At 43.6% G+C, this 16,121-nt stretch overlaps 1 protein-coding gene across 2 annotated transcripts in view; it reads right to left on the minus strand.

The window, feature by feature from the left end:
- The window catches only part of EEA1 (early endosome antigen 1), a 603,471-nt gene that overhangs the window by 31,476 nt on the left and 555,874 nt on the right, over positions 1-16,121 (minus strand). For both annotated transcript variants that reach the window (XM_085653202.1, XM_085653203.1), the window contains one exon: positions 13,872-13,992. In XM_085653202.1, the coding sequence (XP_085509328.1) occupies positions 13,872-13,992 (121 nt within the window). The remainder of the gene's footprint in view (positions 1-13,871; positions 13,993-16,121) is intronic.

Raw genomic sequence — 16,121 nt, forward strand, 5'->3', positions numbered from 1 at the left:
ACGACGTCTTCGTGTTGGTGCATTTGGAGCCTGTTTCCTGCTGGGACTGCGAGGTCCAGGGTGCGCTGCTGTCCAATCTGATTGAGCGCACCTGGACACTCTTCCCGGCTCCTCCCCCTCCTCTCTCGCCTACATAACGCCTCGCGGCCCCCGCTTCGCGGGAGCCGCTCGCAGGCGTGGACACTGGAGAATTTTACTCTTATCTTCATCTTTTAACAACGAGGAGTTTTAATAACGACGTCTTCGTGTTGGTGCATTTGGAGCCTGTTTCCTGCTGGGACTGCGAGGTCCAGGGTGCGCTGCTGTCCAATCTGATTGAGCGCACCTGGACACTCTTCCCGGCTCCTCCTCTTCCTATTTAAATTCCGCGCCTACTACCGCGTTGCGGGATGCGTTGCGGGATGCGTTGCGGGGCGTAGTCCGGGGCGAAGCCCGGGCAAAGGGCGGGCCCGTTTAAGCCCGTTCAAGCCCGTTCAAGCACGGACCGGGCCCTGTCCCTTTGCTCCACTGTCTCGCCGCGCCCAAGGAAGTAAGTCACTATGGACACACGGAGTAAATTAACGAGATCCCAACCGATAGTATCTGGAACTTTGGATAATTTTATTATCAGGGCGAACTCTGTAATTCAGGGGGAACTGAACATGCTAGAAAGGCGCTTATCTGATGGGATTGCCAGTACACGCAGGTCATCTCTGGGTCTAATCGCATCTGCAGGCTCCCCTTCAAACCTCGATGACTCACAAGCAGCATTGATGGACAGTATCGATCGTACAATTGAATCTGTATTATGCGACTTAAGATCTAGCTCCCCCTCATGTAGAGATACTCTTCAATCCATTCCTGAGGGTACTGATCAGACTATGCATTCCCGATTGCCGGACCGGATGTCAAATCGAGCACAGTATATTGAGGAGGGTGCTGTCCCAAAAAGAAAACGAGTGGGGGCCACCAAGAGAGGGAAAAAACCCAGACTCGATAGACCTCATACTAGTACTGTTAATGTATCCATACCAACATGTACTAGGCCTGCCCAAGTCAACAATGGCACTTTTAAACCCCCATTGGAACAAACCTTATTGACGTCTAATACCTCTATACATGTCTCTGATTGTGACTTGGAACCCGACGAGGGCTCTTGCCGATTTACTGATACTGTAAATACTGCTATTAAGGGACTTCTTACTTCACTGATTGTTAGGTTTGATGCAATTGATATTAGGCTTAAAGAAATAGAAAGGGCCGTTACAGCCCCTGCAAACGTATTAGAGAGCAGAGCCAAACCGTGTGCTGTATGTGAAGCAAGTAAAGCGGATTCACATTTTCCCTCCCTTCCTATTCCCTTAGGCTCCCCAAACTCACTTCAAAGGAAGGAAACCCTTCCACTTGGAATTCGAGATCCTATGCCAAGCATACCAGAACTTACACCAAACATTTCTCTGCCCATATCCTCTGCCCTTCAACATACATCCTCTGTGCCTGCCCAATGTCAAACACAAACCCTAACTAAGAACTCAGTTACAGTACCTAACCCACAATATGTAGACTCGGACCAAATTTTTAAGGATCCAAGAGCCAACACTAATTCAAATATGGCTTTAACAAACCGGAGAAACATAATTAATCTTCCACCAGAAGCCTCACCTTATGTTGTTGTTTTAACAGGCGTTCCGGAACTTACTAACTCATCGCCTGAATCCTATGCATCTTTAAAAAATTAAAGTCATTAACTGGCTTAATAAGCATAGGCCTCTCCCCCCAAATATTAGGTCACAGGTTCTAATGGTTAGAAGGGTTCCTTGGCTGGGTAGCACTACAAAGAATATCAAGGGTGACTGTATTTTGGTCAATTTTAGTAACCGCCTAACAGCTCCCTATATTCTTAATTGGACTGGTAGTAACAGTACCTCCCTTATTAATTCTCTACCTCTGTCTTTTTTCTATCCCCCAATTCACACTTTCTTCCAGGATGATATGGATGATAATTGGTCTAAAGTTGGGGGCAATGGGGCTAGAGGTAGGCCTAGGCGCTTCCATATCGATGAGCCCTTGTGCTCTGGTTACTCAACTTTCAATAGGTACGCCTGTCTTGAGGATGTCGATTGACTTCCTCAGGAAGTCTCTATTTCTGTTCCATCCCCTGTAGTGCTTCCACTTTCTAATTGCCAGTCCACTTCTCCTGCTCCTATCCTTGTTCCTATTACCACTCCTATTTCTCCAAATTTGTGCGAGCCTTCCATTTGTAAAACTCCCGTAGCTCCTTCCAACTGTATAACAAAACACAAAGTGCTCTCATGGAACATAGCCGGTTTACCCAGCAAACTTGATTGCCCAATTTGGGGCTCCTTCATAGATCTTCACCAAATATGTTGCTTCCAAGAAACTTGGGCAAGACAAGATTACCATCGATTGGGTTATGCTACTTATTCAATTCCGGCGGTGTGGGGTGGTCGTGGCCGCCCTTCTGGTGGTTTGACTATTTGGGTTGCTACTCACTTGGGATGTACTGTTACTAATTTTGAAACTGGGTCTGATGATATTCTATGTTTGATACTGGATTGGGGCTTAGATAATAAACTGGCGGTGATTAATGTATACGCCAGACCCGTGAATTTTTGTGCGGAATCCCGGGTGATTGAGGCCCTTTCTAATGTCTTAACTGGAATACCCGACCATATAATGCTTCTTATAGTTGGTGATTTTAACTCTCATTTTGAACCACTTGAGGGCCTGGTGGACCAAATAAACCTAGAAGAGGACGAAATCTGGAATATTCCCCAGGTTTCAGGCCCAATGGCTAGGGCCTGGACACCCCTGGCTATCCAGATTACTTCCTTGACAATGGTCCACTCTATTAGGGCTTGTAATGGACGAACCACTTTAGATAATCCCCCTAAGCCCACATTTAATAAGCCAGGCAGAGAGGCCAGACTTGATTATATTTTTGTCCAAGCCAAGGAATGGAATAGAGTCCTTGATTTTCAAGTCATTCCAAGGGGGGAGAGTGACCATAATCCTCTTATACTGGATGTCTCCCTATCTGGTCTGTGCCCTCTAGATTTAGCGTTACCACCCAACACGGAGCCATCAGACTCAGCCATTCTCTCAAATAATAAGCGGAGAATTAAATGGACCAAATTGGTTCGTAATTACAAATAATTATCCCAAGTTTATGCTGTAGCTGCCTCGGTTTTAAACAATATAGTGGAGATTTTAGAGCAGTATTCCCCTCCAAACTACTATGAGAAATTGGCTACTGCCCATCAGGAATTGTTTCATATGTTGTCTGGTTTATTTAACCCAACCGTTCCTTGTAAAAAGGGACTTGTAAACCAGCCCAACTGGTATAACAAGACCTGTAGATCGGCCAAGAGCGACCTGCTTGATGCTATAAAGAAGAAAGCCTCTAGGTCTGACATTCAACACAAGAGACAGACTTATAGATGCCTGATACACTTTGCTAAATTGGAATGGGCTTCTGAAAACTGGGAGAATTTAACATCTGCCCTAAAATCTAGAGATCCACAGAGATTTTGGTTGATTGTATCTACTGGCACAACCGAACCTCCTGCAATTGTAATTAATAACATTGCCCCAGAAGCCTGGGAAACCCACTTTAGCACTCTTTATAGGGGCCCGACATCTGCCCTAGTGAGTCCATCATACGCAGTACCAAGTCAGGACCAGGTAAATTTTACGCTAACTGAAATCCAGCTTGCAATTTCCCAACTTCCTGCTGGGAAATTTGTACAGGTGATTTGTACAAACACGAACCTAGAGTATGGGCACCATATCTTACATTATTATTCAATGCTATTCTTGATGGTTTGCCTGTTCCCTCTACATGGCTAGGCGCCGAAGTTGTGCCTATTTTCAAAAAAGGGCCCCCCTTGTTGCCAGGGAATTATAGGCCCATTAGCTTGATAGATGTTGCACAGAAACTTTTCTCGAGGCTGATCCTGGACCGTATTATGGAATGGGTCGAGGCCTCTGAGATTCTGAGCAACTATCGAGCTGGCTTCCGAAAGAGCGTTTCCACAACTGATCAGATTTTCAGGTTGTGTATGCTCTTCTGGAAAACAGTAAAGATAGAGGGGGGGCTCCCTCTACACAGTCTTTGTCGATCTCCGTGCGGCTTTCAATTTAGTTCCCCGCACAAAATTATGGACCGTGTTACAAGATTTAGGCCTCCCAGGGCCTCTCTTGCACATACTGGTGCGCCTCCATACTAACAACTATGCGAGGGTAAGATGCGGTAGAGATGGTAGCCTCTCAGCTAGTTTCCCTGTCGAAAGAGGGGTAAGGCAGGGTTGTGTTCTGGCGCCCACGTTGTTTTGCCTTTATGTAAATGGTCTAATTTCTCATTTAAATGATGTACCCAATAGAGATGCTCCACGGCTTGCGGGTATTGGCATTTCTGCCATTATGTTCGCCGATGACACGCTGCTTTTAGCTAAGACCCCTATGGGGTTACAACGTGTCTTGGATGGCTTTGTATCCTTCTGTATTGACCGGGGGTTGGAGATCAACACGGCTAAGACCAAATTTATGATCTTCAACCCCCCTAGGTCTCTTCGCCCTAATCCCACCATAAATGGAACCAGCCTAGAAAGAGTCCACACTTTCGAGTATTTGGGTCTAACTCTGAATGAGAAAATGACCTGGTCCCATCACCAGATAAAATCAAATTTAAAGTTAACTCAAAGGGTAGGGGGAATCCTGAAATTATGGAACCAATCCATGACTCATCCGATTGGTCCGCCTCTGGAAATTTACAAAATGCAGGCTCGTGGGGCTTTAATTTATGGCGGCGAACTCTGGGGCATTGACTGTGCCCCTGAGATTGCCGCTACGGAAAACAAGTTCTTACGGAACTTGTCTGCCCTTCCATCTAGCACGCCGTTACTTCCCTTGAGGCTCGATATGGGACTGAGACCGTTAAGGGAAGAACTTGGTGTGAAGCCTTTAACTTTTTGGAGGCGTCTCTGGACAACCCCCGAACTTTTGAGCTATCGCTCTGAACTTATGGAACTCTACCTTCATCCAGCTCTGGGCAAAATCCCATGGCTTAACTATGTCAAAAATGAATTTATTAGGCTGGGCCAACGGACCCACTGGACAAAACCCCTAGAGGCCTGTGCGACTATATCTCGTAAAGAACTTGTTGCACTATACCATAATTCTAATCTCTCGGCATCTCTTGCAAGCGAGAATTTGGGATCAATGACCACTACTTTTGTAACCACTAAGGATCACTATAGATTGGAAACCGTCCTGAACGATATAAATCCCGTCGCCTTGAGAAAACTATTTCTACAATGGCGATATAACGCACTACCAGTTAGAGCACTCACCAGTAAATGGCACCCTCCTACCTTAAAAAATTGCCCTGCATGCTCTAGTGAGCTGGAGGACGATATTCATTTAATGTTTTTTTGTCCTATGTACACTAAATCTAGGAAGAAGTGGATCGCTCCTATTTGTAGGAATTGGGGCTTTAGACGACATTTAGATGCCTATAGGCTGCTGAAAAGTGATTTATCTTCTTCTATTGTTTTTGCTATTAGCAAGTATCTAGCAGCAGTATGGTATATCAGAAGAATTCACCTGCCGAAATGAAATGTAAAATTGCTTACTTGTGGCTAGGATTATGCTGCAATTTTCCTATATTTGCAATTGTATTCACCCTAGTTTAGAGTTGTATTTTATTATTATTGTAAGATTTCTCTCTTTAAGATAATTTGTGTTATTCAAATGCATTTGTATGATTTCTTTTATGATTCTTTGAATCGAAATAAAGATTTAAGAAGAAGAAGAATAGGTAGCCAATGCAGAAAATGTAGTATTGGAGCATAGAGAGAACCAGACAAGAGACTGCACACAAGTCTGGCTGCAGTATTCTGCACCACCTGCAATTTAGACAGTAAAGTCTCATTGGCACCAACAAGTAGAACATTTCCATAGTCGAGAAGACTTGTGACTAAGGCTTGAACTAGGGTTTCCTCAGAAGAAGAGGGGAGCCAAGGAAATGTTTTTTTTTTTTTTTTAATAATCGCATTGTGGCAAAACAAGTTACTGAGGGGTTAAGACATGTTCTTACATGGACAACGAAGTGTCCAGCTTAACAAGAGACTTTTGACTACTTGTTTTGGGGATGGGGCAGGTCCAGGTCGGATGGCTACCAGCCGACTTCTACTGATGTTGGGCTTTCCCGAATAGAAGTATTTTGGTCTTTTCTCCATTTAAATGCAGGCAGTTATTGGACATCCAGTAAGCTATCCTCCTTATACAGTCAGAGAAACGGTCTATCACACCTTCCATATCAGGACAGAAGGAGATGACCAACTGTGTGTCATTTGCATAAGATGTTGTCTCGAAATTACATGCTGTGAACGATTTGTGCCACCTGGGCAACATAGATGTTAAATAATGTGGGGCTTAGTGTGGATCCCTGTGGTGCTCCTTTTCCCACTGGCATGGTGCGAGATTTAAAGGGCTTCAGAGAGATGGTTTGAGTGCGGTCTCACAAAAAAAATCAACTAACCGTTGGCGAGGAGAAATGGCCTTAGGAGAAGGCAGACAAACTAAAAAGACTGCCACGTTGGTCCTGGTTTGGAGGGAAATTAGCATAGATATTGTTTATTTTTACTGCAAAAACATTGGCTAGCGAGTCGCCCAGCTCTCTTGAAGCCAGGATCACACGCGTGCAGGCATGAGGTTAAAAAAAATAAATAAATCATTCAGTTATCTGAAGAGAATTTTTGTGGAATTGCCTGCCTGTTCGATCTTATTTATAATAAAGGTTCTTCAGGCTGTTTGGATAGCATTACGATAGCTCTTCAACAGCTATTTAATTCTTGTTTGTCTGCAAGAAGATGGGTCCTCCCAGCCTTTTGCACTTGGATTTCACCAGTTTAAGTTGGCTGACAACCAGAGGGCCTGGTTTCTGCTGGGGGTGGCAGGAGTCTGTCTAAGAAGGGCAATTTTATCTAGTGCTTGGGAAAAGGAGTCTTATAAATTTCCCAGAGCAGTCTCCATATTTACATAACTAGGAAACTCAGATATAACATTTAGTAAGTAATAACTTTCAATTAGGACCATGTGGACAGTTCATGTTTGGTGTCTAAACAATTGGAATTAAAAGCCCACTTTAATGGTAAAGTCAGATTTGAAGTCACAGTTCTGGAAATGCCACTTTTCGAAGTTTGCTTTTTCCTGTCCCAACCATTTGGCGTCTGCTGCTTGTATCCTGGGTCACATGACCAAGTGGAGTTGTCAAATGTTATTTGCGTATTACTCCCAAACATTGAGAGAAAGAGAAGCTAATTGTTGGCAGGATTGGCCACTCAGAGTTAACAAGGGGGAGGAGCAGTCATCTACCATACTTACACATCAAAAGGCTCAGTCCAAGCACTCTCACAAAGAGTTTGGCACTAGTCCTTTGTGTCACCAGTCAAGCTGGGGCCAGGGCAGGGAGGAAGGGGATGCCCAACACCTCAGGGGATGAAGCCTTTAAAAACGTCTCCCACTTCAAAATGGACACCAGGTATAAATATTTGACTTCACACCCCAACTCTTCAGTAAACATCTGGACCTGTGTAAGACTACGATGGCTTGCAGAGCTGTTTTGCTTCAAGGAGGACTGCCACTCTACTTCTCTCCTGCCTGGGTGAGAAGGACTGGACTTGCATTGTGGACCCATGACATCCAGAGTGACTCCACATGCTAGGTGGTCGGCCTAATGATCAGAAGCCTCAGAACAGGCTTCCTCAAAATTCAGCCCAGCACCTGGACTCTGCTAGCTGTGAGCACTGCCCTCTCAAGTGACGCCACCCCAATCCTGGGCCATTGGAAGTGGGCCTGAAGGTGCTCTGCCAACTCAGCTGTGGTACCCATTGGAACAGATGCAAAGCCTCACCACACAGATGTCTGCATCAGAATCCATGCCAAGCCACACAAAGCCTCAACACACTGCAGCCATGCAGCCAGCTCCACTGAAATCACCACAAAACGATGCAAAGCACCTCCATCTACACTGCCCAGCTCACCGGAACTTAAGCAAAGTGACACAAAGCCCTGCAAAGCCTCGCCGCACAGCTTCATCGGAACAGATGACGAGAAGCCTCCCAAAGCAATACAGTGTACCAGGATTTACAACACTTTGTTCAGCGGGCCTAACTAGGTTCCTGTGGTGGACCCACGCTCCATCGCGGTCGGCTTGTACTAGTGACTTTTCTGGGTCGGGCGCAACTAGATGACCACAGTTGGCACTTTGTGCTTTTTGGAACTATTTTCACTTACATCTTACAAATTGATAGCTCTGGTTCTACGGATTAGATTTTTGTAATTTTGGTCTTACTTACCTCGTGATGTGTTTCATTGTATTACTGTTTGAAGTGCTGCATAAATACTTTACACATTGGCTCTAAATTAAGCCCGACTGCTTTTTCCCCCAAAGTACCAGAGGGTTAAGCACAGATTAATTTGAGGTTTGCTTGTGACTTCAACCCGACAATGATTGTGGTTGCTGCTTTAGTAGGGTTTCACACCCCTCAACAAGTAACCTAATTTCTCATAGATAGTGAGACAAAAGAACAAGCTACCTTCGGTAACGATGTATCTTTAAGAGACCTACATTAGCTATAGATTCCTTACCTTAAAATTACCCATAGGTGTCAGACTGGATCTGGAGAATTTTTCTGTAGCAGTACTCCTGCGTTTCAGTAGGTGGCGTACATCGACTTTGCGTCCATCGTCAGCATCGGGCTCGCAGGGATGAGGTTGTGGTGTCTACTTAGACACCACCTCTGAACGCTGACGTCAGTTCTGATACGACTTTCCAAGCCAGAAGCACAGAGCCATGCAAGACACTGACAACTGGTGCACAAAACTAGGGCCCTGGAAGGGTGTCTCTATCCCTAGAAGTCAGTTCGCAGAACGCGGAGGATGGGTGGGGCGGTAAGGAATCTATAACTTATGTATGTCTCTTACAGATACATTGTTACCAAAGGCAAGTAAATTGTTCATCTGAAAGAGACAATTATTTAGATTCCTTACTATAGAATAGATACCCCAGCAATGCCAACCCCGGAGGTGGGTCTTCACACCAGAAAGTCCTGGAGAACAGAACGACCGAAAAAGCAGTCTTGTCGGACTTGGCTATCCAGGCAGTAATGTTTTGTGAATGTGTGCAGGGATGACAACGTGGCTGCCTGGCAGATGTCAATCAGAGGAACTCCACGTCCCAAAACAGTAGAGCCTGCCGTCGCCCGGGTAGAGTGGGCGGGCAGTCCTACTGGAGGCTCTTGTAAGGGACTTCGCTGGATTTGGATTTCTGCTATACAAATTTGGACCTATCAAACTGACGGACTGCTTAAAATTCATTGGTGGTGCTCTGGACAATCAATTAAATTATTTTAGTTTAGAAATGTACTAGAAACACGCCGCATACCTTGCCCTGGCCACAATACGTAAGATGTACCCCTCGGCATCGGCGGCATGTCCGCGGTGCCATGCGTCAGACGCTGACTTTCTGCACATGATGTGGAACTGTTCCAAGCTGCGGGAGTTCTGGGCGGAGGTGACGCTGGAGCTTGCGGTGGTGACGGGACGCACCCCTTGGGACACCATTGAAGCCTGTCTTCTCGGATTATTTCCTATCCCCAAAAAGGCAAAGCTAATGCGTAGACTCGCAGGGCTGGTCCTGATACTGGCGAAGTGCATGATAATCAAACGCTGGAAGGCAGCTCGGGCGCAGAGAATTGAGGCCTGGCGCGAGGAGGTGGGCAGATGGGCAGTGGCGGAACGGGAGGCTTTATACCAGGAGGAATACAGGGGCCTGAGGAAACGACCGATGGCACTGTAATGGGCTCAACTGATGGAGCAGTTCAAGGCGATAGTAGCCCCGGACCCCGCAGGGTCACCAACTGCTCTGCGAGTTAGTGGGGGCGCTTGGAACTGGCGGAGCTGGGTGGGTGATGCACCGGTAACCCCCCTTGTTATCTGGGATCTCGAATGTCTCCTGAGCGTGGGGGTCCTTCCTGGCCCCGCTCATGGGCTGGCTTTTCCTTCCCCTCTCTTCCCCCCCCCCCCCTCAGGGGGGCTTGCCGCCCTGTCCCCTCTTCTGCCTTCCCTCTGGGGGTCTTTTCAACTCCCCCCCCGCTTTTTCTTTCCCCCTCCCGCCGCGGACTCCTCCCCTTCCTCCCCCTCCTTTCCCCTTCCTCCTCTTCCTCGGTACGGACCCCCCCAGGAGGGGGTATCGGAGCTGGGTGGGCACCTGCCGCAGTTACATCGGCGGGGGTGGCCCTCCCGAGCAGCGGCACCAAAGTTCTTAGTTCGTTTGGGGGTGGGGGGAGGGTGGTGGTTTGTTGGGGTAGGGCTGCATTGCATATCATACTGATCTGCTCTCTGTAGGTGTGATACATGCCACTTGGGTTACTAGTTGAGTGTCTCATTTGCTGATAACCATTGACAATGTGGGATGGGGTGTGCCTCATCGATGGAGGGGCGGATCTTTGTCAGTGGGATACCAGATCGTGGCTTATTCTCAGAAAAATGCACAGATGACGCATGCATACAAGATGTAACTGTTCACTATTGTTGTCTGATGCTCAATAAAGATGTTTTAAAAAAAATAGAAATGTACTAGAAACTAGGTTCTTTCCCATATGAGTTGAAAGCTCCCTATATTAGACAACATCTAAAAGAAAATCTTTGATCTATCCACCCACCAAACTGCAAACCAACATCTAAAGGCCTGTTACTAGAAAAAAGATTAAACATTTGTTTTTTACTAAACTTTCCAAGTTTACGGATAAAAATTACTAATGAACATCTGGATTCAGACCAGGCAGTGGCATACGGTCAGCCATTATATCCATTTGTGATTACTTGAAACGCTCAATAGACAAGAACGGAGTGGCTGTCCTATTGCTTCTGTACCTATAATCGGTATTTGTCACTGTCTACTACCAGATACTACTACAAATACTCAATTATCTTGGAATATGTAAAACGGTTCTAAAACAGATTATCTCTTAACCCAGACAGAAAAAGCATAGTATAACTAACCCCCTTAGCAGATCTGATTAGATTTGTCAGCCTCACCTATTACAAATATGCAACTGATATGCAAAGCATGCCAAAATGGATGGACGGAAGAGCACTACAAAACTTGATGACTGCCTTTTTGCAATAAATGCATGGATAAGGAGGAACTACCTGAAGCTCCGAGATCACAACCTGTGGACTATAGCCATAAATACCAACCTACCACCACAGGGCCCAAGAAAGTGGAGGCCCCTCAAACGATATCAAGAAAAGTAAGAAACCTAGGGTTAAGAATGCAACCAGATCTTTTGTGATACCACATCAACAAGGTCAACACCTTGTACACAATGAAAACACTGCGCCACATCTTTGCATTGATATTAAAGAAAAAAAAGCTGCAAGTCCTACTTCTAATCTCCAAGTTTCACTATGCCAACAGCTTATACCCTGGTACCCACAGTGTCGTCATATGCAAATTCAACCAATCCAAAATGCTCGGCAAGACACTTTCTCTGTTTTCACCAAAAAGAACAACTCCAATCCTGCAATCACTACAATGGCTACCTCTAACAAGAAGAGCACTGTAAAAGGAACTCTGCATCACCTACAGAGACTCCTAAGAAAAAGTATCACTATGCTTACAAGTTAAATTCAAGCAATGCAAACATAAAAGAACACTGATCAACGCACGACCTTCCTACAAGAAATCCATAGGAGGTCCATCTTTCTTCTTGCACGTTGCCAAGTTTTGGAACTTACCACCAGCCAGGATTCTTAACATTCAGAAGCATTTACACTTCAAAAAAAATGTACAAACCTGACTATTTCCAAGATATACACATCATTCAGCAACCTTGGGATAGATCCTAAAATAGTAATCGCTCATTCAGGTACAATTTACAGTCCACAAATATTGAACAGCTCAACCAGTGCATATCTTTCTGTATGCAGGAAAGTTATGAAGGGGCTGACCTATGTCTACCCTGCGTAGTATAAAGTAATGTCAATTCATGAATAATCCTCCAGCCCCACCCCAATAATAATATCATAACACATAGTAACTGAGCGGCCCATTGTGGTTAAAACAGGCTGTGTAGTAAATCCCTTATACTGCTTCATGTTTTACACTCACATAGGGTACAGGTCATGTGCTATAGTCAGTACTGTACTAGTCCACAGCAATAAACCACCCATCAACAACTCAACATGCATGGAAAAACAGAAGAGCTCTGACACATACTGCTGGCTAATGAGGGATTCTAATTCAGTTCATCACTTCAGGTGTCAACCAGCTACATACTATGACCAGTTTTGGAAATTCAAAGACAATCATATGTTGGATTATAGTAACAGAGTTCATCCCAGCAGAACTCCAACACTTATCTCCCAATCTATGCCTTCCTAGGACCTTTAACTTAAAACTAAAAATCTCAGAATAGACAAGCGAGTGCAGAATCCACCTGAGCAGACTACAATCATAAGAAATATGAAAAGGGATCAGCAGTGTTTAAAGCGGTCAGCTTACTGAAAATCAAATACTGCAATACTTTCACTCACACTTCACACAATAACAATACCTCAGTGGTCATCATGCTTAAGATGGAATCACTTCCAACATGACTGCCCTTCCAACCACACACCCTATGTGGTGTAGTATGCCACGTAGGGAAGCACTACAGTTTCCCCACAGAGGGGTAGGAAGTGCTACATAAAAAGTTACAATAGAATTTAGTGATATTCTGGTGTCCTTCTTTACCTAGGACAATGGCACAGCAAATAGGTTTATTTAAATAGTTGTGAATTAGGTATTTGAACCTTTTTTCACTCTTACTCTACATGGCCTGCATTGCAAGCAAAACCTGCTTTACTCAAAGCTGCATGTCCCCGCCCCGCCCTTTACCTTTTTTATATGGTTTTAACTTTAGAGGTGTCAGAACATATTCTTTCTGTGAGGTGAAAGGTATGTTAGTTTTCTTTTAGTATTTGGAAAACAACCATCGCAGGTTCTTCTTTGTGGGGGGCTTTCAGATATTTCTTTTTGCTGAGCTTTGATCTTGTCTTCAGGCAGGACTAAACTTTTTAATCCTTCATTTATTCCTCTCAGGAATACTTTGAGTTTGTGACAATTGTACTGATGCAATGATTTCCAAATACAATTTCAGCAATTTTCCTATTTTTATTTTCATCATCAGTTTCTTTACATATTACAATGTCTGGAAGGTTCAATAGGAATGAGCCAGGAGTGGCTTAGGTAAAGGATGTTATCTTTATTGCATCCTAAGCCCTTAAGTAAAGCACCATCTGTATAGGTCTAGTTACTGCTTCATCTTCCCTCAAACTAACTAATTTCAGTGTGCACACTATCATACAAACAAACTCTCAAGCACACTACATTATCATTTATTATCATTATTTCAAACAACTCCTCCCAAATACAGGTAATGTGAACACAAAATACCACCTACCCCTTTCTTATAAAAGAGCAAAATATAAAAATTACACATTACCATACAATGAAAAAGTACACACTGTGAGACTTGATTTGGGAATATAACACTTTACCAAAGAGCTTTACTGGACAGTGTGGTGTGCTTCTAACCAGCGAGAATGTTTTTCTATCACTACATAAAGAAAAGCAAGAAGTGTTTTAACATTGATCTAGTGAAAAACAGTTAAAAATAAGAAATGCCCTAATAAAAATACCAAACTCAAGATAATTTCCCTGTTTCCAATTTCACTTAGGTTTTACAAAAGACACTGTCACTTTAAGGAACACCATTTGTGAATCTTCAACTGATACAGTACAAAGTAAACTGCTTCCGTACCTGGAGTGACTGGTTTTCTCTGCCCAACTCCTGCATTGCAGCAGTTGTATCATCTAACTTTCGACGAATCTCTGTAATTTTTGACTGCAGTTTTTCGATTTCTGCTTCACTTTTTAAACATCTGAAGTAGAAAAACAAATGTCAGTACAGGAGATGCGGTCTAATGTCTAAGTTGCAGACTGTGGAATCAAGCGCTCTCAAATCTTATCCTCGTTTTGCAATAACCTCATTCGTGCAAACATACCGTCTATCAGTCTATTTTAGCTTCCTTATCCGCCAATATTGGGAGTAATAAGAAAGAGTGAATAGCACTATTAAGCACTACATTATATAGACACTTCTTTTTTTCCTCCTTTTTAACACAAAACTGAACAATTTAATTCATCCAAGAAAGAACTAGAGGTATTTTCTGTGTAAAGTATCTTGCACTTAATATAGTAAATGTGTTCCTGAGTAGAGAATGAATACTGCAACATATGATTAGATTGCCTTAGTGTGATTATTGCTTATTATTATTACTGTGATTATATTTCAAAAGTAATCACGGTTATTTTTTAATACAATCCAAATGGGCTTGCAGTCAAATAGAAAGGCACCAAGTAATGTAAAAGGTACAAACGCGAATTATTGTTTACTTTCAGGTTATATGAACATAATGTTCTGATAGACATAATTTTTACATTTACAATATACCCTTCAATTTCAGTGTTTCCTCACTGAAATCCAACACACGGTCCACATTTGTTTGATTAAAAGTTTTAAAACCTTTCTAAGTGGTTTATCTTTTCCAATTTTTTTGTTGTGAAATAATTTTGCAGAGAATATTTTTGAATAGATCTTCAGATTGCAAGCATGACAAAAATGCAAGACAAAGAAATTAAATGAACTGGGCGAAACTGAAATGAAGAACTGTGTCTTATTTATTTCCACAGCGGATCCCAGAACAGCTCCTTCCTTCAACACACAAAGGCCAGACCTATTGGCAAAGCCCATAGGCTGGACCTTAGCATGTTGGTGCAATAGTTACATGTGCTGAGGTTTATAAAAAAAAAAAATCATTTTTACTACAAGCACATGCCACAACAATAAAAAGAAACAAAATAGACCGCATGCACTAATAATGCTAGATTAAACAAAAACATTCAGTGATGTGGCTGTGTTACTAGTGGTTTCTTTTCAAAAGCTTTTCAAGTGTTCCATGCATATTACCATTACTTTGAAGGTGACAAGAAGAAATCATAATCCAATGAGGCTCTTTTAAATTCCAGGCATATGCAATGTCACAAACACATCACAACAGCAACTTGAAAAGAAGGCAGGGAATAAACCAACATCTAACTGCACACCTGAAGCGCAATCTAAATCAATAGCCATTGTTTTAAAGCTAATAAACAAAAATAAAAAAATAAACTTTGTAGGAGCTTTGTGACTGAAGAGAAAAGAATTATGCTTAAACTGATGTGAACAATGTGCACAAGGTTTGTGCAGTTACTCAGAGTGAAGGGAGCCACTGGAGAAAGATTCTGTGACGGGAGGAAGCAAAATGTGAATGATAATTCAACAGACCAATAGCTGAAGTCTACTGACCAAAAGCTCCTCTGCGCATCTATAGTATCTATGAATTCTTCGTAAAAAGGCTGGCAACAAAGCTAAATCTGCCTGAAAGGACACATTTTAAAACTCAAGGCCAGCTGGGCCAGAAGAACGAGTTACTTAGCTTCGGTAATGATGTATCTGGTAGAGACACAGACTGATTCCTTAACTTAGAATAATCCCCAAGTGTCAGACTGGAAGACTTTTTCCCCAGCAGTACCTCTGCACGCCGGGGGAAGGCGTCTCCCGGCTCTGTCCTGACGTCGTCCACGGAAGTGACGTCAATGGAGCCATAGAAGTCGTTCCCCACCCCGGCGTGCTGATGTCAGTTTTCTACTGTGAAACTTGTCCAAACCACAACGAGAAACCACTACAAAAACTGTGAGAGTATGGGAACAGTGTGCCAAAAAAGATAAAAAATCCTGGAAACAACTACAAGAAATCATAGAAGGATGAGAAACATCACCATTTTGACGAAATGAACGGCATGACAAGCAAAGGACAGTCTGCAACCACAGGATGTAACTGTAAAGGACAACAAGACTGGAACAGCAGGACTTATGGCAAGGACCACAAGTGTGCAACAACAGAGAATGTACACTGCACCCTCCATAATGACCTATGGGCTGCACCATAGTCAAATAGATCCCCAACCCA

Source organism: Triturus cristatus, chromosome 4_1 (assembly GCF_964204655.1).
Source record: "Triturus cristatus chromosome 4_1, aTriCri1.1, whole genome shotgun sequence".
Lineage (NCBI taxonomy): Eukaryota > Metazoa > Chordata > Amphibia > Caudata > Salamandridae > Triturus > Triturus cristatus.